This window comes from Saccopteryx leptura, unplaced genomic scaffold, assembly GCF_036850995.1.
Source record: "Saccopteryx leptura isolate mSacLep1 unplaced genomic scaffold, mSacLep1_pri_phased_curated manual_scaffold_21, whole genome shotgun sequence".
NCBI classification, from domain to species: Eukaryota; Metazoa; Chordata; class Mammalia; order Chiroptera; family Emballonuridae; genus Saccopteryx; species Saccopteryx leptura.
Window position 1 is genome coordinate 395,840 of NW_027095703.1, and position 26,562 is coordinate 422,401.

Sequence of the window (26,562 nt, forward strand, 5' to 3'; positions counted from 1 at the left end):
TGCAAAACGTGAAATCTAGCCTGCTGTTTTTGTAAATAAAGTTTTATTGGAACATATTTTCAAACTGTTTTTGTTACCACCTACATAAGGCAAAATTTTGCCTACAAAGGCAAAATTGAGTAACTTAAACACAGACTGTATATCCTGAAAAGCTATATTAGCTATCTGATACTTTATAAACAATATTTGTCAATTTCTGTTTTACATCATTCTTTTATGTTTAATTTTTAAAAAACAGTATTTAAAAAAACATTTTTTTAACAATGAAACCTGTTTTTATTACTTAAAATTCATTTAAGTATCTTTTAAGTATTAGCTATTACAGGATCAAGACATAATCTCTGAAGATAACTTTCTATTCTACAAATCTATTAAAATAATTCTAGAGATCTTATCTTTTTAGAAATGAAAATATGTTACCATTTAATCTCAACAACAGAGGATACATCTTTACGTGTGATATTAACTTACACAGTCTGGAACTTTCAATCCTCTTACAGTCACATACAGTGTTGATGGATAACGGTATCTTGGAAATTTTGACCACCATTCAAAAACCTCAACAACACTAAAACGGGTTTGAGGGCGACCAGGTGGGTAATACAGCTGCAAGCGAAGTGTTGAATTGATGTTTACATTTCCATTGGCTCCTAGAAGCTGAAAATAAGAATTCAAATAAAATTTTATTTTTATTGAAAATAAATAAACCCCATAAAACAATAAGATATGTCCTCCAACCCCAGTGGCCTTCTTTTGGCCAAATACAGCAGGTCCTTCAATAATGTTTTGTTCAACATTCTTTTGTTTTGACATGGTAAGATGCCATCGTAACTTAACTTCTGTTTATAATTAATTAGCCAGTGATAAAATGGATTTCGTTTTACAACATTTCATTTAAAGTTGCAGAACCGATAAACAACATTAAGTGAGGACTTACTGTATACCTACTACGTACAACATCAGGGGCTTTGCATATACTGTACCCTCTACTTAGAATTGTCTTTCCCCCACTGTTATGATCTAGCTAATACTTGGGTTCCATGTCTCTTCCTGGAATCTCTGCCCCCACAGGATATTATTCATCACCCACCCAACATCTTTTGTAGTAGGTATAAAAACTATAATAAATGAAAATTTGTGTGATCAACTTTTTTCCCCATGAATTTGTTTTTATTGGGATAAAAGGGACAGGTCACTGGATGGTTATACCCTTCCAGGATACTTACTATCCATTCTGATCTTCCTAGGATAGCTTTTGGGGCTTTCAATTGTTTTATGTCTGTTTTACTTACTAGAATATGAGTTCTGTGAGGCCAAGGCATTTGTCTTCTTTGTTCACTGACTAGAACAGTGGCTTGCATATGGAAAGGAGTTAATAAATATTTGTTCACAGCAGGGCTGTGGGTGTCTTTTTCAATGTTCCATCCTTAGAGCCAAATATATAGCTGGCACAAAATAGGCACTCAATAAATGTGTAAGAATCTGAATGACATCACATGAGCTTAACTTAATAACTCACTAAAACTGCAATCTTACCTTAGAATATAGCTTCTTATATGAAACCAAACTGACTTCGGGAAAAGCAGCTAATCAGATTTGAAGACTATATAAAAGTGTTAAAAACAGGTGAAAAATATACCTTGAGAAATGCCCATGCAATTTTCCGAAAGCCACAGAATTGGGTTTTAATTTTGGAGTTATTCTTAATTTCATCCATGTTTAAGACGTCAAGAATCTGTAAATAAATACTTAAAAATTACTTCATAAATAAATACTTAAAAATTTTAGAAGACTAGCCTATCTAAAATTTAATATTTTCTTATAATAAAAAATTAAAATATCATGTTTACTTACAGTTTTCTTTATCAGGAGAAAAAGTAATTTTTATCTCATTTCATTAACTTTTAAATTAATTCATACTATTAGTGAGGGTCCAGTTTTTGACCAGTTTCTTTTTTTGGTTCTTTCTTTTCTTTCTTTCTTTTGTTCATTTTCTTTCTTTTCTTTTCTTTCTCTCTCTCTCCCTTTTCCTTTCTTTCCTTTCCTTTCCTTTCCCCTTCCTTTCTTTCCCTTCCCTTCCCTTCCTTCTCTTTCCTTCCTTTTCCTTTATTAACTGAAAGGGGCAAAGACAGACTCCTGCATGCGCCTCTACTAGGCAATGCTCCGCCAATCTGGGCTGCTGCTCCGTTGCTCCGTAACCGAGGTATTATATTAGTGCCTAAGGTGAGGCCATGGAGCCATCCTTAGTGCCCAGGGCCAACTTTGCTCAAACCATTTGAGCCACCGCTACTGGAAGAAAAGAAAGAGAGAGAGAGAGAGAGAGAGAGAGAGAGAGAGAGAGAAGGATGGAGACGCAGATGGGCACTTCTCCTGTGTGTCCTGACCAAGAATCAAACCCGGGAATTCCACACACCAGGCCAACTCTCTACCACTGAGCAAACCAGCCAGGGCCAACCACTTCCTTTCGTTAAATCTTTTATTAAGATTTTAAATCTAAGACAAACACTAATTACCTCAAATACGGTCTAGGTACAAATACACCAGGCATCAAATACTTAATTCTTTAATGTGTGAAAGCAGATTTAGAAGGACTGTTTATTTAAAAAACTCATAACCTTATTTATCTCTGGGGCCTTCCTTAGGTCACCTTCCTGAAGTTGAAATTTTTCTCTCTGTATACATGTTGTAATTAGGCTTCTCAAGAAAATTTCTCCACTATTTCTGGATTTCAAAGCTCATGAATTTGCAATCAACTAACCACAGAGGCTACCTGTATTCTAGGTAATTGTCAAAGATTAGCACTTTGAATTCACTGGTGCTTATCAGGAGAATGCTTTACAAAATAATATGGACTCCACTCATCCCTATTCCTTATATTCTTCAACCTGTTTTCAGATGTAATACTACATGCTCAATGAAAAACCACTGACAATGTAAAAAAATTTATTACAAAGTAAAAACAACTTGTAATCCAGACCCAGAGATGATTAACATACACTACATGTTTACAGGTTGACATGAATCTAAACCTTTTTCTGTGCATTCCTAAATATGTCATATACTAATATGTCATACAGTAATACAAATCCAAGGTTACTTCACAAACTATTTTGATACATTTTATAGTGGATATCTCTTCAATTAGTATAAACATATGTAATTATCATGCTAATGGCTGCCTAGTATTCTCCAGTATTATAAATAACATAAGTTTAATAAAAAATCTTAGCCCTGGCCGGTTGGCTCAGTGGTAGAGCATCGGCCTGGCGTGAAGAAGTCCCAGGTTCGATTCCCAGCCAGGGCACACAGGAGAAACGCCCATCTGCTTCCCCACCCCCCCCCCCTTTTCCTCTCTGTCTCTCTCTTCCCCTCCCGCAGCCAAGGCTCCATTGGAGCAAAGATGGCCCGGGCGCTGGGGATGGCTCCTTGGCCTCTGCCCCAGGTGCTAGAGTGGCTCTGGTCGCAACAGAGCGACGCCCCGGAGGGGCAGAGTATCACCCCCTGGTGGGCAGAGCGTCACCCCTGGTGGGCGTACCGGGTGGATCCCGGTCGGGTGCTTGCAGGAGTCTGTCTGACTGTTTCTCCCCGTTTCCAGCTTCAGAAAAAATACAAAAAAAAAATAAAAATCTTAATTTATTTAACCAAACTTTAACTGGTTGAAAATACCTGTCTCTAAAGTTTTTGCTACTATAAACAGTGCTTAAATACCCTTGGCACATACAACATTGTGTACTTGTCATTTTTCCCTTAGGAAAAAATACCAAGAAGTGCAGTAACTTTTAAAAACTTCTGGTAGCTATTATCAAATTGTCCTCAATAAACCCTTAACAAGCTGAAATAAAAAATTAGTTTTGTAGACAATAACACTTTATGTTAAAACTTAAGAAGCAACCAAAAGTGTCTGTATAGCAACAATCTTTCTTAAATCTCGTGCTACTACTAAAATGAATATAAAAGAATGCTATAACAAATGACAAATTTCTATGACAAAGGTTCCTTGACATACAAATTCTATCACTTTAAAAAAAAATCATAGCTTTGTATAAATTATACAACATAATCAGTTTTGTATAAATCATACAACATAATCAGATGCGAATGGTGGAATACTTTATTATAAGCGGCTTAAGTGTCTGTCACCTATTGCTTATTGGTTGCTTGCGTAACTGTACTAGCCAATGGGGTGAAATTGCCACGGCTGAACGCAAATTGAGCGGGTCAGGGGGAAGGTGAACATTTGTTTGCATTGGCAATCATCTGTTTTACATAAAAACTACGTCTTAACGTAATTTCTTTTAAGAATGCCTCCTAGAAAATACAGCACTGAAGAGGAGAGAAAAGAAGCTAAAGCTGCACAAAAATGGCTTTCTTGACAAAAAGAAACCACTGAGCAGAGAAAGACAAGGCTTGCTTCAGTTGCAAAGCAAATGCATCTTTCTCGGCAAAATGAGACTGATGAGCATAGAGAAACAAGGCTTGCCTCAGATGCAAGACAAAAAAGCCTGTCTCGACAAAATGAGTCCCTTGAACAAAGGCAAGAGAGAAATGCAAAAAACAACAGAGTAATGCTGACCGAAATGCAAAAAGGATTAAAAGTTTCAAATGGAGAAACTTTAATTTTTGAGCATTCCTCTGGTGACATGAACACTGTCAGTCCTTAAACTTCAAGTTAGAAACTAATCTATTTGACCGTGGATACAACTGACAGGTTGTTAAAAGAAATCATGAAAAATGATTATCCATTTGGAGGAAAAGTTTTACTTCCTGGAGGTGACTTTAGACAATGTCTATCAGTATTGCCTCATGCTCCACAAGCTGCAATAATACAAAATAGCATAAAATTTGCAAAATCATGGGATTTATTTAAGAAACTCCCACTGACAATGAACATGAGGTCAAATGACCCCGAATATAGTGAGTGGCTTTTAAAACTTGGAAATGGAACACTTTCTGATGATAATGGATTGAGTGAAGACGTTGTCGAGATTCCTTTGTCAATGATATGCAAAGATAGTTTAGTGGATTGGGTTTTTGGTTATAAAATCCAGCCTGGGCCCTGGCCGGTTGGCTTAGTGGTAGAGCGTCGGCCTGGCATGCAGAGGTCCCGGGTTTGATTCCCGGGCAGGGCACACAGGAGAAGCACCCATCTGCTTCTCCACCCCTCCCCCTTTCCTTCCTCTCTGTCTCTCTCTTCCCCTCCTGCAGCCGAGGCTCCAATGGAGCAAGGATGGCCCGGGCACTGGGGATGGCTCCTTGGCCTCTGCCCCAAGCGCTAGAGTGGCTCTGGTCGCGACAGAGCAACACCCCGGAGGGGCAGAGCATCACCCCTGGAGGGCATTCCGGGTGGATCCCGGTCGGGCGCATGCGGGAGTCTGTCTGACTGTCTCTCCCCATTTCCAGCTTCAGAAAAATACAAAAAAAAAAAAAATCCAGCCTGGAAACATCAGTGAAATTAGTGAAAGGGCAATATTGTGTCCTAAAAATTCTGATGTAGACAAACTAAATGATGATGTCTTAAATATCATAGAAGGGAACGACACGACATATTTAAGTGTTGATTCCGTTGTAGCTGATGATAAAGCGAGTGCCAACAACTTTCCAACGGAATTTTTAAATAGTCTGTCGCCTTCTGGCATGCCACCTCACAAATTGAGGTTAAAGATTGGAGCAATTATTATGCTATTAAGAAATCTTAACACCAGAAGGGGTCTTTGCAATGGTACAAGACTAGAGGTTCTCCAATTGAAAAATAATGTCATAATAGCTAAGTCTTTGACTGGCTCCTCTAAAGGTGAAATACATGTCATTCCAAGAACTGATTTGGCTCCATCTCAAACAGGGTTGCCGTTTCAATTGAGACGTAGACAATTTCCTGTAAAACTTGCCTTTGCTATGACCATCAATAAGTCTCAGGGCCAAACACTTAAGCGTGTTGGCACTTTTTTACCTGAGCCTGCATTTGGACATGGTCAACTTTATGTTGCCTGTTCAAGAGTTCGTGAAAGAACGGATGTAAAATTAAAAATAATTGATGGTCCTCTGCAAGGCGAGCTTAAAAATGATGGAAAGATCTACACAAGAAATGTTGTGTACAAAGAGATCGTTGACATGTGAATTAACATTTTATTATTTAAATCACCTTTATTTATTGAGCTAGCAGTGGCTCTTAAGAAATGTACCGCCAGTGGTTTCCTTCATTGCACTCTACTTTAAGCAATTAAGCAAGTAGAAGGGGGAAACCCCGTGGGGCAGTAAGCAAAGGGGCGTCCTCGCCGCCTGCCCTGGGTAATTCAGTTTGAATTAGCAGACACCTTTGCACAAATCATTTTAATTACAATTTATAATATCTAGAACAGCGGTCATTTCATATGACCACCAGGCTTTCTAGTTTGTTTCATAAACTCACGAAGATCCCCTAAAAGTAACAATAAAAGCAAGTAACTCTACAATATCAGTAATTGGTTTTGGTCATGACTTGCTCTTACCAAGCTAAAATTCACCATCTTGCTTAAACTGGAAAAGAGGTTTTCTCTACTTTCCTATGCTTATGGAGAGATAACATGAATTGGTTAAAAAAAACGTAATTAGGTTTAAACTACCTCCAAATACAAATTACCTGCACTTAAAATTGTACTGAGAAAAATCACTTTATACTCCTTGATTTTTTTCGCACTCAAATATGGTATTAGAATAGCCTGTCAACTCAAAGGCCATCTACTCCATAAAGCTTTTCCTAACTGCTCTGACCCTTCACTAACCCTTCACATCGAAAAAGTTCTACTTCATTTGGTTATATATTACATTGTATTAGTCAAGTGATCTGCTATGTTAAACCTTTATTTCTCTTACTAGCATACAAACTCTTATGGAGTCTGATATTATTAAATTAGATTATACTTTGTGAGATTGGTTAAGTATAAAAGATAAGATAGATACAGACTAGATTCAGTTAATAGTCATGGCATTGTTATAAGGATTAAGCAATAGAGTAAATCCACTGGCTAACTACTTATACCAGCAAATGCTCAACAAATATGCTATTACTTGTAATTCTCACTTGCTTCTGCCTTGCATATCCCAAACACTAAATAACAGAAATTAAATTCTCATACCACTTTGTCGTATATTGAACTACTAAAATAATTGCTTACATTTATGTTATGCAATTGGCCCTCTTTATCTGTGGCTTCCACATCCAAAGATTCAAATAACTATAGATTAAAAAAAAAAAAGCCCAGAAAGTTCTCAAAAGCAAAACTTGAATTTGCCATACACTGAAACACCACCAATGAAGTGATGTGTGGGCATATACTGCTACAGCCTATATGCAAACAGAGATTATATGCAAAAACACACCATTTTATGAGGGACTTCAGCACCCACAGATTTTGGTATCTGCAGAGGATCCTGAAACCCCCCTAGGGATACTGAGGGACAACTGTAATAACTAAAATTTAGTTTAAATTGCTCTATTCAATCCATACCTCAAAGAGCAGGATGACTTTAGGGCTCTCACTGAAATCTTGAAGCAAACAGCGAAAGTTTACATTAAATATAATTTGTTCCTCCCACTCTGGAAACCTTGAATTTAACTGTCTGAAATCATATGGCTGGGTTATGATAGGAAGAACATAGTCCATATTGTTGCTTTCAAAGGAAGATGAGACAGGCCGTTTACTGTTCAAAAAAAGATATTTCTGTTAACACAATTCTTCATACATTTGAGAATGTTGAGAAAAAAAGAAAAATATGGTTTTCAAGGTGAGGCATCTGGGAATAACAAATAGCCATACTATGTAAGGAAAAACTGCTTTGACTGTCCATGTAGAAAATTATAAATTTTATGAGACTTAAAAGTGGCAGTACTCACTTCATTTTGCATTTACATACTATCAGTTGATTTCACAGAATTATTTAATTATAGAAATATAAAGTGAGAGGTATGATTATACCTTTAGTTCTCAAAGCTGGAACAAATTAATTCCTTCAGAACTTAAGTGCGTTTGTCATAAAATAGTGCAGTGGATTTAAACAAGAAAATGAGCACAAAAGGAACAAAACTTTCCAAGTGTGTCGTACCTTCTTTGTATGACCTAAGACAACTAAATAAGTCAATGACCTTTTTTTATAATCCTCATGTTTCTCATCCTTGCCACCTTTCCAAACTGATAGGTTTTTTTTTTAATTCTAGTATAATCATTTATTTCATTCTTTAATTTGGGCCTTCAAGGATGTATTAGTTATAGAATAGGAAGCAAAAGTTAAATTTAAGATTCATTTACCACCTGAGTCCCAGGTAACATATTAATTTCAAAATAAAAACAGGACGTTAGAAAACAAATGTATTTATAGTGCAACACAAGATGATTTTCAGTGTCATAAATTAGTCATTAAGCTTGGCAGAAGCTCTCTCAACTCCCTTCCAGTTGACATGGATCACTAAATTAACAGATGCTTTCCCTTTCTGTAAAACACACTGATCAATGTCACTGGTTGGGGAACAGTTACAACTGGTCAACTGTTCTCCAACACAAACCCACAGCCCTATTTGCATTGACTTTCAATGGCAGAAAACAGGATCCTTTCTGCAGACGTATTTAATTCAAGGGTTGGCTTTGAAATTTAAAAAAGTTACCTTTTACCTTTCTTGACATATTGACCAGTTTTCTCATCAACCACATGAATTTTTACCGTTGGGTGAGAAATCATAAAATTGGACTTAAGTCGATCAGTTCGGTGAATGTAAACTCCCAGGACAAGGTCGTCATCAAGCAAACATATGGGAAAAACTGGACTATCTCGACTTGTTATTTCATGAACACCATCATCATCATCACTGTCTTCATTATCTGAAACTACAAGCATGGAAGAAAATCAACAGTAGAATTAATTATTCCATATACTCAACAATATAAACTGCATTTTCATGTCACTTAATCTTTATGATTCATAGTCATTTGTCCTTGTTAATAAAGAAATTTCAAGGAAAAAGGGAAAAAAAGCCAGGTTATAGCACACTACACTCTAAGCGTAAAACACTGAAATTACTAATGCATTTAAATAAAGAATCTTTCTTACTTCCCCAACAAGGACCAACAACAAAATTAAAAAAAAGAGAAAAGATCAAAAGTATTCTTTATCTAGGTATTTTTAAGTGGAATATATCAGTTGATTCATTTATAATTGTAATTTATGCTTCCGGACAGGATGTAGTACGATGCAGCAGGTCAATTTATGCATATGCAATCATATCATCTGTTAATGATACTTTTTATCATGAGTAGCTATTGAATTTGATCAGGTGCTTTTTCTGCATCAACATGATTATATAAATTTTTGCCCTTTTTCCTATTAATCTTAATATTTAAATGTTGTCTTTTTTAATATTAAGCCGTCTTTTTGTTCTTGGCAGGGGTGCGAAAGCCCCTTGGTTGTGATATATTCTCTCTTTTTTTAAAAATCTATTATTGGATTTTATTTGCTGACATTTTATTTAAGATTTTTGTATCTGTGGTCATGTAAGACATGGGTTTGTACCTTTCCTTTCTTGAAATACCCAGAGTTTTTAATATCAAGGTTTTAGTCTCAAAAGTAATTGGGAAATGTTCCATCTCTTTCATTTCTCTGGAAGTATTGTATAGATTGCTGTTATTTCTTCCTTAAATATTTGGAAGAATTTTCTAATCAAATCATTTAGCCTGAGGGTTTTTTGTTTTTCTTTTTCTTTTTCAGGAAGAACTGTAAATCAGAATTGGTTTTTGAATGAATATTAGACTCTTCAATTTTTCTGTTTTTTTAATCAACTTTGATAGACTATTTTTTGAGGAATTTGTTCATGTAATTCAAAATTTCCATTTTTGTATGTCTGTACATCTGAAAGGATGCCCCTGGGTATTGGTACTTTGTTATCTCTCCTTTTCTTGATCAGTCTGGGGATTTTCAATCTGTGAATCTTTTCAAAGAGCCAACTTTATTAGCTCTGATTTTATCTATTGTACACTGTGTATTATTTACTTATTTCATCTGTCTGTATTATTTACTTTCCACTTTCTTTGGGATTGATTTGCTGTTTATTTCTAGCTTTATAAGATGGATATTATGAGAACTCAGTCATTATATGCATTTAAGACTTTAAAGTTTTATCTGAGCCACTACTTTGGCTATATATCACGTTTCTGAATGCTGTAACTTTATTATCATTCAATAAAACTGTGTTCTCATTTCCATTTTCATGGTGGGCGGTAGCAGAGCAACCAATCGGTCCCCGTGATGGGCCCACCATGAAAGCTGGACCGCCCACTAGTGGGCGGGAGGGACCAGGTTGACCAGCACTGCAAAGACGGGCAGTTTTTATAAAAAGGTTCGCCATCACGGGTCTAAGACAATAGATGACTTTTCTAATTATCTTTTTGTTTTGGTTGCTACCTGCCATTGTCAAAGAACAATGTGAATTTCAATCTTTTGTATTTATCGAGGCTTTATGACCAGCTTATGGTCAGTTTGGTTACATATACCATGTGCACTTGAAAAGAATGTGAATTCTGACACTGTCGTGTGCAGTGTTCTATGTATTTAACTTAAATTATTAATTTAATGTGTTCAGCTAATCTTACTTGTTTTAAAATTTTTATTTGCTTATTCTATCAGCTATTGGGATAGATATTAAAATTCTAAGATTTTATTTTTCTCTGTTTTTATTTTTGTTAGTTTTTTTTCTTTGTATATTGAAGCTATGTTATTGAATATATGCATGTTTAGGATTGTTATACCTTCCTGTAAAATTGACTGTTTCAAATGATACCAATAAGAGAAAAATAAAACAACCCAGAGTGGAAGGATATTTACAATAAATGTATGTGTGTATGTATTTATATATGAGAAAAGACTGATGTCTATATATATAAAATATTTTCATAAATCAAAGACAGATATTTCATTTCTTAAAATAAAATACACTGAAAACAAATTTATTAATGAGGAAATACAAGTAGTCAATAAACACAAAGATGTTCAACTTCACTAGTTATCATGGGAAAATATTCAAGTCAAAATGAAATGTATGTGCAACTAAAAATGGCTAACATTTAAAAATACTGCCAACATGAATGTTAGTGAAGATGTGGAGCAAAGGAGCCTCTCAAATCCTGTTAGTCACAACTGGTAAACTGACTCTGGAAAAAGGGTAGTACCTTTTAAAGTGAAAAAATATATAATCTATGACATAAGTCTATTCCTATACAACCAATAAAAATGTATACATATGTCTTTATATGCCCAATAAAAATGTATATATACGCTTGCAAAAAGACATGACTACAGTATTCATTACAGCTTTATTTGCAATAGCCTGAAACTAGAAACAGTTCAAATGTCCATCAATATAATTGACAAATTAATTGTGGTATATTTATACAGTAGATATCTATATAGTACAAGAACAGAACTGATAATGAATAAGCTTAATTGCATGCAACAACAGCATATATCTCACAAGAATAATGTTGAGTGAAAAAAGCCAGACACAAAAGAACACAGAATTCAATAAATGGATCTTATTTATGTGAAGGTAAAAAAGCAGGCAAAAGCCTGACCTGTGGTGGTGCAGTGGATAAAGCGTTGACCTGGAAATGCTGAGGTCACCGGTTCAAAACCCTGGGCTTGCCTGGTCAAGGCACATATGGGAGTTGATGCTTCCAGCTCCTCCCCCCTTCTCTCTCTCTGTCTCTCTCTCCTCTCTCTCCCTCTGTGTCTCTCTCTCCTCTCTAAAAATGAATAAATTAAAAAAAATTTTTAAAAAAAAAGGCAAGCAAAAACAAACTGTTAGATGTCAAGACAATGTTTACTTCTGAAAGGCAATGAACTGGAAAAGGACTTGAGGGGACCCTGGGTGCTAATAATGCTCCATTTTATATTTAGATGATGATTTTATAGGCATTTTTAGTTTTTGAAAAGTCACTAAGTAGTATACTTAAAATGTGTGCACTTTTCTAAAACTTAATCATAGAAACCACAAAATATCATCAATCACATCATCTAATGAGTAATTACCACAAATTTTAAAAATGCTCAACAAAAGTTTCCTTCAATAGAGAAGTGGATCAAGTCGATGTGGTACATCTATTACAATGGAATACTACTCTGCCATAAGAAGTGATGACATATTGTCACTTATGACAACACAGATGGACCTTGAGGACATTATATCGAGGGAAAATAAATAAATCAGAAAAAGCTAAGAATTTATATGATTTCACACACTGGTGGGATATAAAAATGAGACTCATGGACATAGACAAAAGTAAAGTGATTAAACGGGGGGGGGGGGGAGGGGGCCATAGAGGAGAGAAGTAAAGGAGAAATACACAATGACAGAAAATGATTTCACTTTGGGTGATAGGTACACAACATAATCAACAGTTCAAATGCTACAGAAATGTTTCTCTGAAACCCATGTACTCTTATTGATCAATGTCACCCCATTAAATTTAATTCTCTAAATAAAATTTTAAAAAGACAAAAGAACCAAAAAAAAATTGTTTTTTAAATTGCTTATTTTAGTCCTAATTTTTGGCCAATTAAATGGAAAACCAAAACAAAAAAAGGATGTATGAAGTAGGAAAAATGCAAGAGTAATAAGTAAAAAAAAATACGAGGAAAGACATGAGTACAGAGGAAGATGAAAAACAAGAAGAAAAGGAAATGGGAAGGATGTAAGTGGACTTGGGCTGAGGAGCTGGGAAGACACAAAGGCATGCAGCCTTGAAATGTCCACTGGTTTTTGACCATTTATAGCTTTCAGCAACTATGAGTCTAAATTATTTAGGGTTCTCAACTCAGTGGCAGATGGAAGAAAACTTCTATGCTGTAACAACACCTACAAAGTTAATTTGTTCTAGAGTTGAATTCAAATAAATTAGGAATTAGCAATGACTCAGGTAATACTGACTCAAGTAATACTAACTTATCACCTGGACTCACAGTCACAAATAAATGACTTATCTAGATGAATCCAAGAACAAGTACCAAATAGGCTATACTGGAGTTTTTTTCAGTGACATCTTTTGGGACGATATTTTCTTCACTTTTAAGGACATACTCCTAAAATCAAGTTATTTTTACCAAGGAACACAGTTTCCATATAATTGGGATAACGAACCTTCTTTAGGCTGCTTCTTTTCCTTCGGGTTGAATTTTTCATCATCTTGCATGCTGTCTTCTATGTTTTTCTCCACAGACTTTATTTCACAATCCTGATTGTTATTTGAAGTAGCTGTTTCAACTGGCTTTTCCTTCTTTTGTTCACATACCTTTTTTTCATCAAAGGGCAATGTACTGCAAATATAACCCAGGTACATGTCATTACAAATAGATTATTACTATTATTCATTGTACAGCAAATGAACAGTGAATTGAGGCAAGGATAACCCTAATATCCGTATTATTTCCAGCTGGGAGATATATGGGTTTTCTTTTGCAATAAAATGGTTATCTGTCAAACTATTATAACTATTTTATACTTGGTGATGGGTTATGTACCCCATGAGCCAAATTAAACTGAGCTGTAAACTCCAGGGAAAAATGAAATGATGTTTTATGAGCAATGGATCTGTTTTTACATAGGATTGATGAAAGCATCTTCACTCTGCTGCCAAGTGAATGATTAATGACCAAATTTCTAAATTATTTTATTTAAAAGCAAAAAAATGTGTTCTAAGTTTCTTTTCAAAAGGCTTGAGATAGTCAACCTTTGATTTCTAGGTAAATTATTGCTCCTGTTTTCCAGGGGCTCGTAAAATCTGCATCACATTAACTAATAAATGGTAAAGGGGTAGCATCCCGGAAGCAAACACAGTTGCAGCAAGAAACTGGCCCCGTCAAGTCTGTTTGTAATCTATCAAGTAAAAAATCAAAGACTTCCCATATATATACTATTTCAAAAAAGAGGTTAGAAATCAAAAGATTAGAAAAATATTTCAAATTAGTCATTTCATAAAGCCATGATATTTTGTCACATCAACAAATACTAGTACTTAAAAGAGAACAATATCCTTTGCATGTCCCTATCATGTAAGCCATGTTTTTATTTAAAATTCATGAACTAAGTTTACTTAATAGTGAGTACGGCTTCCTATTCATATGGTAGCTATGAGAAGATTTACAATATACTGTGGTGAACAGCCTCTAAGATGGCCCCAATAATCCTTGTCTTGTAACACCCATAGCTTTTTGTAATCCCTTTCCATTGACACTTCTAATAGACAAGACTATGACAAAAGTAATAGAGGCTACAAAGATTAGGTTCCAAAAGACTGAATTCTCTCTCTCTCTCTCTCTCTCTCTCTCAGCCCTTGCTCTGGAGAAGCAAGTGCCCACAGTTGTGAGAAGCCCACATTAGGAGGTCCATATAGCAAGGAACTGATGTCCCTGGCCCAAAACCAGTCAGGACCCAAACCTGCCAGTAGTCACAAGAATAAACTGAGAAGTAGATTATCCAAAACTTCCAATAGCAATGTCACTTGGCTATTGGACAAGATCCTCCCTCACCCAGCCAAGTCTTGAGATGCCTAGCTCCAGCTGACATCCTGGCTCATCCTGTACCCTGAGTCAAACACACCTACTTAAGCCACACCCAGGTTCCTGTTTCACAAAATAATGAGCAATGAAATGTTTGATGTTTTAAGCTGCTAAGTTCTGGAATAGTAGTTTTTTGGGGTTTTTTTTAATGCAGCAGCAGATAACAAATGATACTCACCTGTCCCTGCAGCAACTCTATCTGCCCTCCCTTTGTTACCACTGGTTGTCTAGCTTTTGATAAGAGGGAAGTTATTTTTAGATGAGAACATTAGGGAAAACTGCCCCTGTATACCAACCAATTTGTCTGATACAGAATGCTCCTACCTCAAGCTGCTCACCTAAAATCATTGTAGTAAAAGGACATTTTCTATTCTGTTTTCTCCAAGCAGAGACATATTTATACGACTAGATGCACAGAATATGCAAGCATATGTGTATAGACATCATATACAGAAAAAGGGTAAGATACCAAATTGCTAATAGTGATTATCTTTGGATGGATGGATCACTTTTATTTTTTTCTTCGTTTCTGTATGTTCTACAATGAACAAATGTTATTTGTATATAACAAGGGGAAAATGCTATATTCACATATCCAGTCAGGCATTATAACTCAAAAAGGGGAAGTAATTCGGTTTCTATGATTTAAAAAGCAGATGTAGTGAGTAAAGGTAGACACTATGGAGCAAAACGGCCAAGATTTTGTCTCAGCTTCTTACTGGTTCTGTGATATAAACCCTCAGACTCCTCATCTACAAAAGCTATTACTATTTCCCACAGGGTTGCTATAAGGAATAAATAAGGTACTTCTTGTAAAGCATTTAGCGCATAGTAAGGTTAGCTATTATTCTTGTCCTGTAATGTGTTCAAATGAAACTTTAAAATGTTCTTTGTGAAGCTACAGATATCACTTAAAAGTTGAAAAGAATATAACTTTTGAGAGAACATTTTCTACTTAACAATGTAAAATACCTGGCTTCAGCATTAGACCAAATAAGAGCTTTCTTTTTCTTCTTTTTCTCATTGCTCAATTTGTCATCATGCAAGGAAGTATCTGAAGAAAAGCATGTCAACTGTTCTTTGAGTTTCCTTCTTATTTTCTTCTTAATCTCTTTCGCCATTCCTTCAGCTACCTGGAGCTGGTACACTCCCTTCAGTTCTTCATCTAAATTACTTCCTTTTTCTTCATCATTTGCTTTCTCATTTTTCTCATGTTCAGAATCCACCTTCTTCTCTGGAGTTTCCTGTTCCATTTCTTGTGTAGTCAGCGGGCACACTGTCTTTGTAACCTTCTCACTTGCCTCTTCTTGCTTGCCTTTCTCCAGACTCATATCACCATCTGGGTTTTCAGCTGTTGGCTGTGGATTGGTTGGTTGGTTTTCCATGACTTGTGTGTTCTTCACTGCGTTATTAGTGTTAGCAGCAACTATTTCATCACTTTTCTGAAGATTACTTCTAACAGTGTCAAACTAGGAAGAGAAGACATAATAACAAAGGTTCAGCTAAGCATAGTTATGCAAGGATAAAATATAATGATTAGTGTTCAACGGTGGAACACAATGGAAATATTATTTTATTTTTTCCTTGAACATAGTGACATAGAGCACCTGATAAGCACTTTCTTGTTCATTCTCTCAGAATTAGATTAGTAATCTCAGAGAGTAAGTTCTGATAAAATGAGTTAATTAACATGTGCAAAAGTGCTTAATGACTTTTAAGAAGTTAATTAATTATTCAAATCTCACTGTTATTTTCCTCTTTGGCAGAATGATCCCTATTCTAATTATTGATAAAAGAGCCATTGAGGTAAAGCACTTAAGGTTCACCCTTAGAAAACACACATAGGTCATTCATCTTGCTTCACTGTTACATTCTAAAACCAAAGGTATATAAGCTATAGAATCACTGTACAATCAGTCTAAACATATCGCTGAAAATATGGCTAGGTATTAAATATTACCAATTTAAATCAAACTACAGACTAATAAGCACACATCTGTATCTCTTTCCCCAATAAAAATTATTTAAAAAGAGATATTTCAATAGAAAAAGGCTAGGGTACTAGTAATAAAATAAATATTTTGAGAAATTTCCCAAAGATAAAAAAAATCAGAATTATTTAAAACAAAGGCAAAAAAGGACACTACATAACGATAAAGAGAGCAATCCAACAGGACATTATAACCCTGTAAACATTTATGTACCCAACAAGGGAGCACCTAAATATATAAAGTGAATCTCAATGGACACAGAGGAAGATATTGATAATAATTCAGTCATAGAAAGATTTTAACACCCATTGACCTCAATGGATAGAACTTCCAGACAGGAAATCAACAAGGAAACAGAGGTCTTAAATGACATACTAGATCAGATGGATTGAACTGATATCTTTAGAGCACTTCATTTCAAAGATATACATTATTTTCAACTGCACATGGAACATTTTCTAGGAGAGACCATATGTTAGGACACAAAATAAATCTCAATAAACTTAAGAAGACTGAAATCATGTCAAGCATCTTCTCTGACCATAATATCAATCAGAAGAAAATAACTGAAAAACACACAAAGACATTAAGGCTAAATAACATATTAATAAACAATGAATAGGTTAACAATAAAATCAAGGAAGAAATCAAAAGATACCTTGAAACAAACGAAGACGAGAACACAACTCAAAATCAATGGATGCAGTAAAAGCAGTCTTAAGAGGAAAATTCATAGCACTGAAGGCTTACCTTAGTTAATAAGAAAAATCTCATAAACACTCTAATTTTAAACTTAAAGACACTAGAAAAAGAGCAACAACAAAGTGAGTATAAGAAAGGAAATAATAAAGATCAGAGCAGAAATAAACAAAATAGTCTTAAAAAATATAAAAGATCAATAAAACCAAAACCTAGATCTTTGAAAAGACTGACAAATCTTTAACTAGACTTCTCAAAAAAAAAAAAAGAGAGAGAGGAACTAGATAAATAAAATCACAAATGAAAGAGAAGTAACAACTGACACCAAAGAAATACAAAGGATTATAGGAAAATATTACCAACAACTATATGCCAACAACTTGAGAAAATCTAGAAGAAATAGAGAAATTCCTACAAATATACAGTCTTCCAAAACAGCATCAGAAAGAACCAGAGAATCTGATAGACATATTACAACTAATGAAACTGAAGCAGAAATAAAAAAAACTCGTAAGAAACAAAAGTCTTAGACCAGATGGCTTCACAGGTGAATTTTAACAAACATTCAAAAAAGAACTAACACCTAACCTACTCAAACTATTCTAAAAAATTCAAGAGAAGAAAAGATTCCCAAGCTCATTTTACAAGGTCAAGATAACCCTAATTCCAAAACCAGATAGATACTACAAATAAAAAAACCTAAAGACTAATATCCCTGATGAACACAGATGCTAAAATCCTCAACAAAGTATTAGCAAACCAGGTCCAGCAATGTACTAGAGATCACATGCCTTGTTCAAGTGGGATTTATTCAGGGGATGCAAGGTTGGTACAATATCTGCAAATCAATAAATGTGAGACACCACATAAACAAAATGAAGGCTAAAAATCACATGATCATATCAAAAGATGCAGAAAAAGCATTTCATAAAATTCAATACTCATTTATGATAAAAATTCCCAGCAAAGTGAGAATCCAGGGAACATACCTCAGTGTAATAAAGGCCATAAATGACAAACTTACAGCCAATATCATAATGTGCAAAACCTAGAATCATCTCTCTAAAGACCAGGATGGACACAGGGATGTCCACTTTCACCATTCTTATTCAACATAGTACCAGAAGTCCTATCCACCGCAATAAGACAAGAAAAATGCAGACTGGTGTAGTCACTGTGGAAAACAGTGTGGACCTTCCTCAAAAAATTAAAAATGGAACTTCTTTATGACATAGTGATTCCACTTCTGGGAATATATCTGAAGAAACCTGAAATATTAAGGCAAAAGAATTATGCACCCCAACATTACTTATAACAGCCAAGTTTGGAACCATCCCAAATGCCCATCAGCAGATGAGTGGATAAAAATGCTGTGGTACATTTACACAACGGAATAGTACTCTGCCATAAAAACAAAGGAAATCGGCCCTGGTCGGTTGGCTCAGCGGTAGAGCGTCGGCCTGGCATGCGGGGGACCCGGGTTCGATTCCCGGCCAGGGCATGTAGGAGAAGCGCCCATTTGCTTCTCCACCCCACCTCCTTCCTCTCTGTCTCTCTCTTCCCCTCCCGCAGCCAAGGCTCCATTGGAGCAAAGATGGCCCGGGCGCTGGGGATGGCTCCTTGGTCTCTGCCCCAGGTGCTAGAGTGGCTCTGGTCGCGGCAGAGCAACGCCCCGGAGGGGCAGAGCATCGCCCCCTAGTGGGCGGAGCGTCGCCCCTGGTGGGCGTGCCGGGTGGATCCCAGTCAGGCGCATGCGGGAGTCTGTCCCCGTTTCCAGCTTCAGAAAAATACAAAAAAAAAAAAAAAAGGAAATCTTACCTTTTGTGATAGCATAGATAGACCTGGAGAGTATTATGCTGAATGAAATAAACCAGTCAAGACACCATAACGGTACTTGATTTCACCATATATACCATATGATTTCACCATAAGTACTATATGATTTCACTTATGTGTGGCACAAATGAACAAAATGAACTAATAAACAACAAAGAAACAGACTCACAGATACAGAGACCAGATCAAAAACTGTCAGAGGGAGAGAGGTTTAGGGGCTGGGTTAAAAAGGTGAAGAGATTAGGCAAAGGAAAAAGAAAATCTCATAGATACAGACAACAGTATGGTGATTATAAGAGAGAAAGTAGGGTGGGAGGAAGAAGAAGAGTGTAAAGAGGGGATAAATGGTGATCGAGGGAGACTTGACTTGAGGTGATGAACATTCAATACAATATACAGATGATGTATTATAGAACTATACATCCAAAACCTATACAGTTTTATTAACTAATGTCATCCTAGTAAATCCAATTAAGAGAAAGAAAGAAGGAAAGTAACAAGGAAAGAAAGAACTCACACAACTCAACACCAAACAATCTAGTTAAAAATGGGCAGAGATCTCAAATAGATACCTTTCCCAAGAAGACATACAAATGGCCAACTGATATACAGAAAGATATTCAACTTCCCCAGCTATTAAATAAATGCAAATCAAAACCATGATGAGATACTACCTCACACCTGATAGAATGGCTATTATCAACAAGACAAATAATAAGCATTGGATAGGTTGTGGAGAAAAAGGAACCCTCATTCACTGCTGAAAAGACTGTAAACTAGTACAGTACAGCCATTATGAAAAACAGAATGGCAGTTTCTCAAAAAATTAAGAATAAGGTTACCATACATCCCAGCAATCTCTCTACTATCTACCGGAAAAACTTTAAAATATTTATTTGCCAAGATATATGTAATCCTATGTTCATTGCAGCATTATTCACAAGTGACCAAGGCATGGAATACTACTCAGCCATAAGAAAAGATGAAATATGCCCTGGCCAGAAAGCTCAGTTGGTTAAAGCCCTGGTTGGCAAACTGCAGCTCGTGAGCCACATGCAGCTCTTGGCCCCTTGAGTGTGGCTCTTCCACAAAATACCACATGCGGGCGCTACCTCAATAAGGAATGTACCTACCTATATAGTTTAAGTTTAAAAAATTTGGCTCTCAAAAGAAATTTCAATTATTGTACTGTTGATATTAGGTTCTGCTGACTAATGAGTTTGCCGACCACTGGGTTAGAGCATCCTGAAGTGCAGAGGTTGCCAGTTTGATCCCCAGTCAGGACACATACAGGAAAGGATCAATGTTCTGTCTGTCTCTCTTTTAAAAAATATATCAATAAATTTTTTAAAAAAAGGAAAAACATGAGATGCTGCTATTTGTGACAACATAAATGGACCTTGAGAATGTTATGCTAAGCAAAATGTCAGTCAGAAATAGCTAAGAACCATATGATTTCACTCATATGTGGAATATAAAATTGAAACTCATAGACACAGACAACATTACAATGGTAGCAGAAGGAAAGGGGTGGGAGGGTAATAAAATAATAGAGTGGCCAAATAAATGGTGACAGAAGATTATTTGATTTGGCCTGGTGGGCAAATAATACAATACACAGACATGCATCACAGTAATATATACTTGAGGCCCTGGCCAACTGGCTCAGTGGTTGAGTGTTGGCTAACCGTGGATGTCCCAGGCTTGATTCCTGGTCAGGGCACACAGTAGAAGCAACCATCTACTTCTCTACCCCTCGCCCTCCCCTTCTTTCTCTTTCTCTCTCTCCTCCTCCCACAGCCATGGCTCAATTGATTCCAGCAAATGACCAAGGCACTGAGGATGGCTCCATGGAGCTCTGCTAAAAATGGCTCAGTTGTGAGCATGGCCCTAAATAGGCAGAGCACTGGCCCCAGATGGGGGTTGTAGATGGACCATAGTTGGGGCACATGTGGGAGTCTTGTCTATTTCCCTCCTCTTTCTTGGAAAAGAAGAAAAAAAAAAAGCAAAGGTATACTTGAAACCTATATGATCCTGTGAACCAATGTTATCCCAATAGAGTTAATAAAAAAAAAAAAGAAAAAAACTGATCAACATAGTAAGTAGCTGGCACATGATAGATGCTCAATAAAACTACTTTATGTCCATTACTAGTGTATTAAAATAATTAGGTGATAAAATATTTAGTAAATTATGTATTTACATTATTTACTATTTACTTATTTATTTATTTTGAGAGAGGCAGGTAAAGAGAGACAGGCTCCTGTATGTGTCCTGACCAGAGAACTGAACCCATAAGCTCTGTGAGACCAATGAGCTATCCAGCCAAGGCTTTTTTTTTAAGAGACAGACTGATGAAGGGAGAGAGAGAGAAGGGGAAAGGGAGAGAGCAGGAGGGGTGAAGGGGGAGGGGGGAAGGTTGAAAGGGGGAGGGGTGGAGGGAGAGAGAGGGAAGGAGAAGGGAGGAAAGAGAGGGGAAGAGGAAGGGAAAAGGGGGAGAGAAGGGAGGGGGAAGGAGAATGGGAGGGAGAGGGGATAGAGGGGAGGGGGAAGGGAGAAGGGAGAGAGGCAGAAGGGAGAAGAGAAACAATAAAGAAGAGAGAGGGGAGAGAGAAAAGGGAGAAGAAAGAGAGAAGGGAGGGGGAAGGAAAGAGAGAGGGGAGGAGGAAGGGAGGAGAGCTAGGGGAGGGGCAAGGCGAGCATTCATTGGTTGCTTCCCTGTGTGCCCTGACTGGGGGTGAAGCTGCATTGTTTTTCAAGACGAGGCTCTTCACCGACTGAGCCGACCAGCCATGGCCCTGTTTAGAGTTTAATGCACAACTGATAAACATTAGTTAACAACACAGCAAATACACTACAGAACCATCTCTCAATGTTAATATATATTACAGCAAATAAATTATAGAATGACCAATATTTAGTAGCACCAATGGCAAAAACTAAAATAAGACTTAAAAGGACATTCTTGGACCTCACATATACTACACTTTAAATCTCCCTCACAACCCCTTTTGACAGGTGCTGCTAAGGAATACTACATAGGAAAACTGTGTTATGTTTTATCTTTTACTTTTTCTCTAACCACCTGATTATTAGTCAAGATATGATTAAACATCAAGGTGAGAAAAATCTATGTCATTTGGATAACTCACTATTTAACCGAATTTTATAGCACAGAGCAAAAAAGAAACAAAAACCTTTAATACAAAAAAAAGGAAAAGAAAAAAAAACAGAAACCTTTTATACAAAATTCAATTAATAAATTATTGATAACATAAATAAACAACATTCTAAATTAAATAGGGTTCAAAAATGCTCTTGGTATACAAATTAATCTCAAATATATATATTGAATTCCCCACAGTCCTAATAATACGCAATCTTTTCCCAGAAAGCCCACGCAGTAACAGCCATCATTAATGCAACAGGTGAAAAAACTGTTAGCATCCTTTCCTCAAAAAAGTAAGGAAAATAAACAAAACCCTTTATACAAAATTCAATAAATAAATGATAATCTACATAAATAAACAGGACTCTAAATTCAATATGGTTCAAAAGTGCTCTTGGTATTAGAGTTTATTTCAAATATATATATTTTTTAATTCCCCACAGTTCTAATAATACGCAATCTTTTCCCGAAAAGCCCACGCAGTAATAGCCATCATTAATGCAATAGGTTAAAAAAACTGTTACCATTTTGCCTCAAAAGAAAGAAAGGATGAAATAAAGAAAATAACAACCCTTTATACAAAATTCAATTAATAAATTAACAAAAATCTACATAAATAAACAAGCCTCTAAATTAAATATGGTTCAAAAATGCTCTTGGTATTCGCATTTATTTCAAATATATATATATATTTTTTTTAATTCCCCGCAGTCCTAATAATACGCAATCTTTTCCCAGAAAGCCCACGCAGTAACAGCCATCATTAATGCAACAGGTGAAAAAACTGTTAGCATCTTTGCCTCCAAAGAAAGAAAGAATGAAAGAAAATAACCTTTATATAAAATTCAATTAATAAATTAACAAAAATCTACATAAATAAACAAGCCTCTAAATTAAATATGGTTCAAAAATGCTCTTGGTATTAGCATTTATTTCAAATATATATATATTTTTAATTCCCCACAGTCCTAACAATACGCAATCTTTTCTCGGAAAGCCCACGCAGTTAACAGCGATTATTAAGGCAACAGGTGAAAAAACTGTTAGCATCCTTTCCTTAAAAAAAAAGGGGGGGGGGAGCCATATACTCCATTCAGTAGCTGTTTCACAATAGAGATTCTTAGTCTACTTTTTCTGTATATTTATACATATCTGAAAAGACCCTACTAACGCAATTCGACTTTTTTCTTATAAATGAAAGGCATCGATCAGCGCTTCTCAGATGTAATTAAAAAGGCATTCATAGTCATTATCCGCCAGCACCAGCCTAGCATCCTAAAAGGAAACAAACGCCCTTACTACGCATCTCATTTAAAAGCGTTTGCGAGTTTTATACTCTAGCGACCGCGACCAGAATCGGGAATAGGAAACGTAAAGATTACATTCACTTTTTCGGGACACCCTGCTGGGAAAAGCAAAGATTGCATGCACTCCTTCGGGACACCACGCTGAACACTCCGGGACCGTGGAGCTCAGAGAAGGGAGCGGGAAAGAACGTAGTTTATTGTCCCAAACCACATCTCCCCGCTCGGCGGCGCTCGGCCCCGCAGCCTGCGGCGGTGCACTGCCGCCCCGGCGCCCCCGGACCCGAGCGGCGCCCTCGCCGCCGTCCCCCGGGCGGCTGGGACCGGCCGAGAGCGTGAGCTCCGGCGCCCGCGCCCGCTCCGTACTCACCCGCAGGGGAGCGAAGTGGGCCGACAGCCCGGCCTACCGGAGCAGATGCCGGGACTGCGCGAAGCGACTTCCCGCGCCGGGAGGGACGGGCTGACGGTCTAGGGACCCACAGCCGAGGCAGCGGCCAGCAACCCCAGCTCTGAGCGGGTCCGGTGCCGCAATGCGGCTAGCGCGCCGCCCGCCCACGCCACCGTTACCTTGACAACCGATGCTGTCCAGTCTGGACCGCTGCCCTGCTTGGACGCCCCTCGCGGCCCCGCCCCCGTCTCCGCGCCGCCTCCCCCGGGCCCGAAGGGACTGCAATGCAGTACCGGCGGAAGCGGCGCGCGCACCCGCCCGCGGAGCGCGCCGTCCTCTGCGGTGGGGTGCGCGCTCGCGGCCCGCGCAGTCCTGAAACGGAGAAGAATCACGACCGCTGAAGCGGGATGGGACACTGGGAGTGCGCAGTTGACCCTAGAGCCTGAGCTAACCCCCGAAGAAGTACCATTGCACCTCAGAACTAGCCAGCGCTGGGAAAAACGGGACGGGGAAAAGCGAGCCGGGGAGGCTGTCGTGGAACCCGCCAAAGATAAGTAAGGAATGAGGGAAAGAAACAATCGACACCCCCCACGCGATCGCGCCCACAATAGGGAACATTCTTTTAAGCGTGCAGAATGAAGATTTGTACTACAGACCAAATCTGAAGGAAAAAATTATCCACGAGTCGTCTGGTGCTAAGTTATCTCAGTATGTGTATAAAATAGAACAGAAAGGAAAACGTTTTTTCTATGCCCAGCGGCCCCTCCCACTTCCTAATTTTTGCCACAGGCGCCATCTTTAGTTCTGAATCATCCGGGATGAAAAAAATACTAAAAAATACTAAAAATACTAAAATCATCCGGGATGGAAAGTCACTCCCCCACTCTTCAGTTTTCCGCAGTTATAGTCACGCAGTATAATCTGTTGCTTTGTTTGCACAGTGAGGGCGTTACGCGGATTTCTCTGGAGGCCTGCTTTTCCATGCCCATTTGCATCACCATACTCATTTGTTTCTCCAATTCCTGTGAGAAGACGGAAATATTACCAGTCCAATGTGTCCCAAACTGAGCTGTTCACCGTTCCACTAAAAACTTTCTGGGTTTCCATCTTGGTTTAAGCGGCCACCATTTTTCCAGTATTGTAGTTAAGCTAGCTATAGAGCATGCTCTTACACCAGATCGTGGCCATTCTACCTTTATAACATCCCCAATATGTTGCTTATCCATCTTAATGCCCATTGCCTAATTTCAGCCTTCATGGCTTCTCACAGGAATAATTGCAAGAGGGCTTCCTTAGCAGTCCCCTGATTAAAGTTTTGATCCCTGAATTCCATTCTTTACATCGCTAACCAGAATGAGCTCACTAAAAAAGTAAATGTGATAAATATCACTCTCCAGAAAATTCTTCAAAGAAGATCTGTAAGAGAACACTAGTTATTTTGCCTAGGTTACAAGACACTCTATCTCACGGACTAGTTTCTTTTCTCATTGACTCGGTTCAATTTTACGCTTCAGCAATATTGAAGTAGGTGCACCACAACAACCTACATCTTTTCATGCCCTAATTCTTGCACACATTCACTGTCCCCTTTCCCTGAAAATCCCTCCTTGTAAATTTCTACCTCTGCATGTCTCAGCCCAAATGATGTTCATCCTTTCAATCTTAAAAGATTGACTAATTCTTCTAAACGCTACTGCTACATATATCCTGTTATCTTTGGCCACTCGTTTTATAAAGTATTTTAATTGTTTACATTGTACTTGCATTTTTCAAGCCCCAGCATCAACTGTAGTATCTATCAGTCCGTACTTCATGAAGATTTGTGAATGAATAATACATGACATATACAGGGGGTAGGCAGTAGTAGCTTTACCGTTATTGAGTACATGGAACACAGTTTATTCCTGTATTATTATTTATTGGTGTTGTATTATTTATTTGTACATATTACAACTGTACACCTATGTTTCCCCACCCCTGTAATGAGCTTTTTTAGTGGCTATGCATTATAGATGTTTAATGTACTTTTACTGTGAAATAAGTACCTACTTTTACAAAGAGAGATTATAGCTCTGGCTGCACATTCTTGGTCATATATTATCTTTGTAACACATTCCCCAGCTTATCAGACTGGTTGAGATATGCACCTGTTAACATCACTTGCCTGGACCTTTACAATACCTTTTAGAGGTGCAATTGGGGTGTGGGTTGGGGTGGCAGGGAATGTTTCATAGCAGAAGTGACATTTAAAAATATATAGAGCCTGACCTGTGGTGGCGCAGTGGGATAAAGCATCGACCTAGAACACTGGGGTCGCTAGTTCAAAACCCTGGGCTTGCTTGGTCAAGGCACGTATGGGTGGGAATTGATGCTTCCTGCGTCTCCCCTTTTTTCTCTTTCTCTCTCTCTCTTCTCTCTGAAAATTGAATAAATAAAGTCTTTAAAAAAATAGAGAGAGTTGTCCAGGTTGGGAAGGGTTTCTGGGTAGAAAACAGTGGGGTATAATCCTGACTAAAAGGAAGCACGACATAATCCAAAAACTGACATCAATTCAGCATGATGAAAAGTCAAGAATGAGCCTAGGGCCTTTGGGAGAAAGAA

At 37.4% G+C, this 26,562-nt stretch overlaps 1 protein-coding gene and 1 long non-coding RNA gene across 4 annotated transcripts in view; one reads left to right on the forward strand and one right to left on the reverse strand.

Moving 5' to 3' along the window:
• Positions 1-24,104, reverse strand: part of LOC136386917 (jouberin-like) — a 116,244-nt gene extending 92,140 nt beyond the window's left edge. The window contains exons 1-8 of one of the 2 annotated variants that reach the window (XM_066358035.1): positions 23,944-24,104; positions 15,547-16,043; positions 13,157-13,332; positions 11,592-11,762; positions 8,636-8,855; positions 7,485-7,677; positions 1,640-1,735; positions 472-657 (exon numbers count right to left, since the gene is read on the reverse strand). In XM_066358035.1, coding sequence (XP_066214132.1) covers positions 472-657; positions 1,640-1,735; positions 7,485-7,677; positions 8,636-8,855; positions 11,592-11,762; positions 13,157-13,332; positions 15,547-15,959 — 1,455 coding nt within the window. In that variant the 5' untranslated portion in view covers positions 15,960-16,043; positions 23,944-24,104. The remainder of the gene's footprint in view (positions 1-471; positions 658-1,639; positions 1,736-7,484; positions 7,678-8,635; positions 8,856-11,591; positions 11,763-13,156; positions 13,333-15,546; positions 16,044-23,943) is intronic. The other variant, XM_066358036.1, reaches the window with a different exon arrangement.
• Positions 24,105-24,321: 217 nt separating this feature from the next.
• The window catches only part of LOC136386919 (uncharacterized), a 150,646-nt gene continuing 148,405 nt past the window's right edge, over positions 24,322-26,562 (forward strand). For both annotated transcript variants that reach the window (XR_010748052.1, XR_010748053.1), the window contains exon 1: positions 24,322-24,515. This is a non-coding gene — a long non-coding RNA (uncharacterized lncRNA). The remainder of the gene's footprint in view (positions 24,516-26,562) is intronic.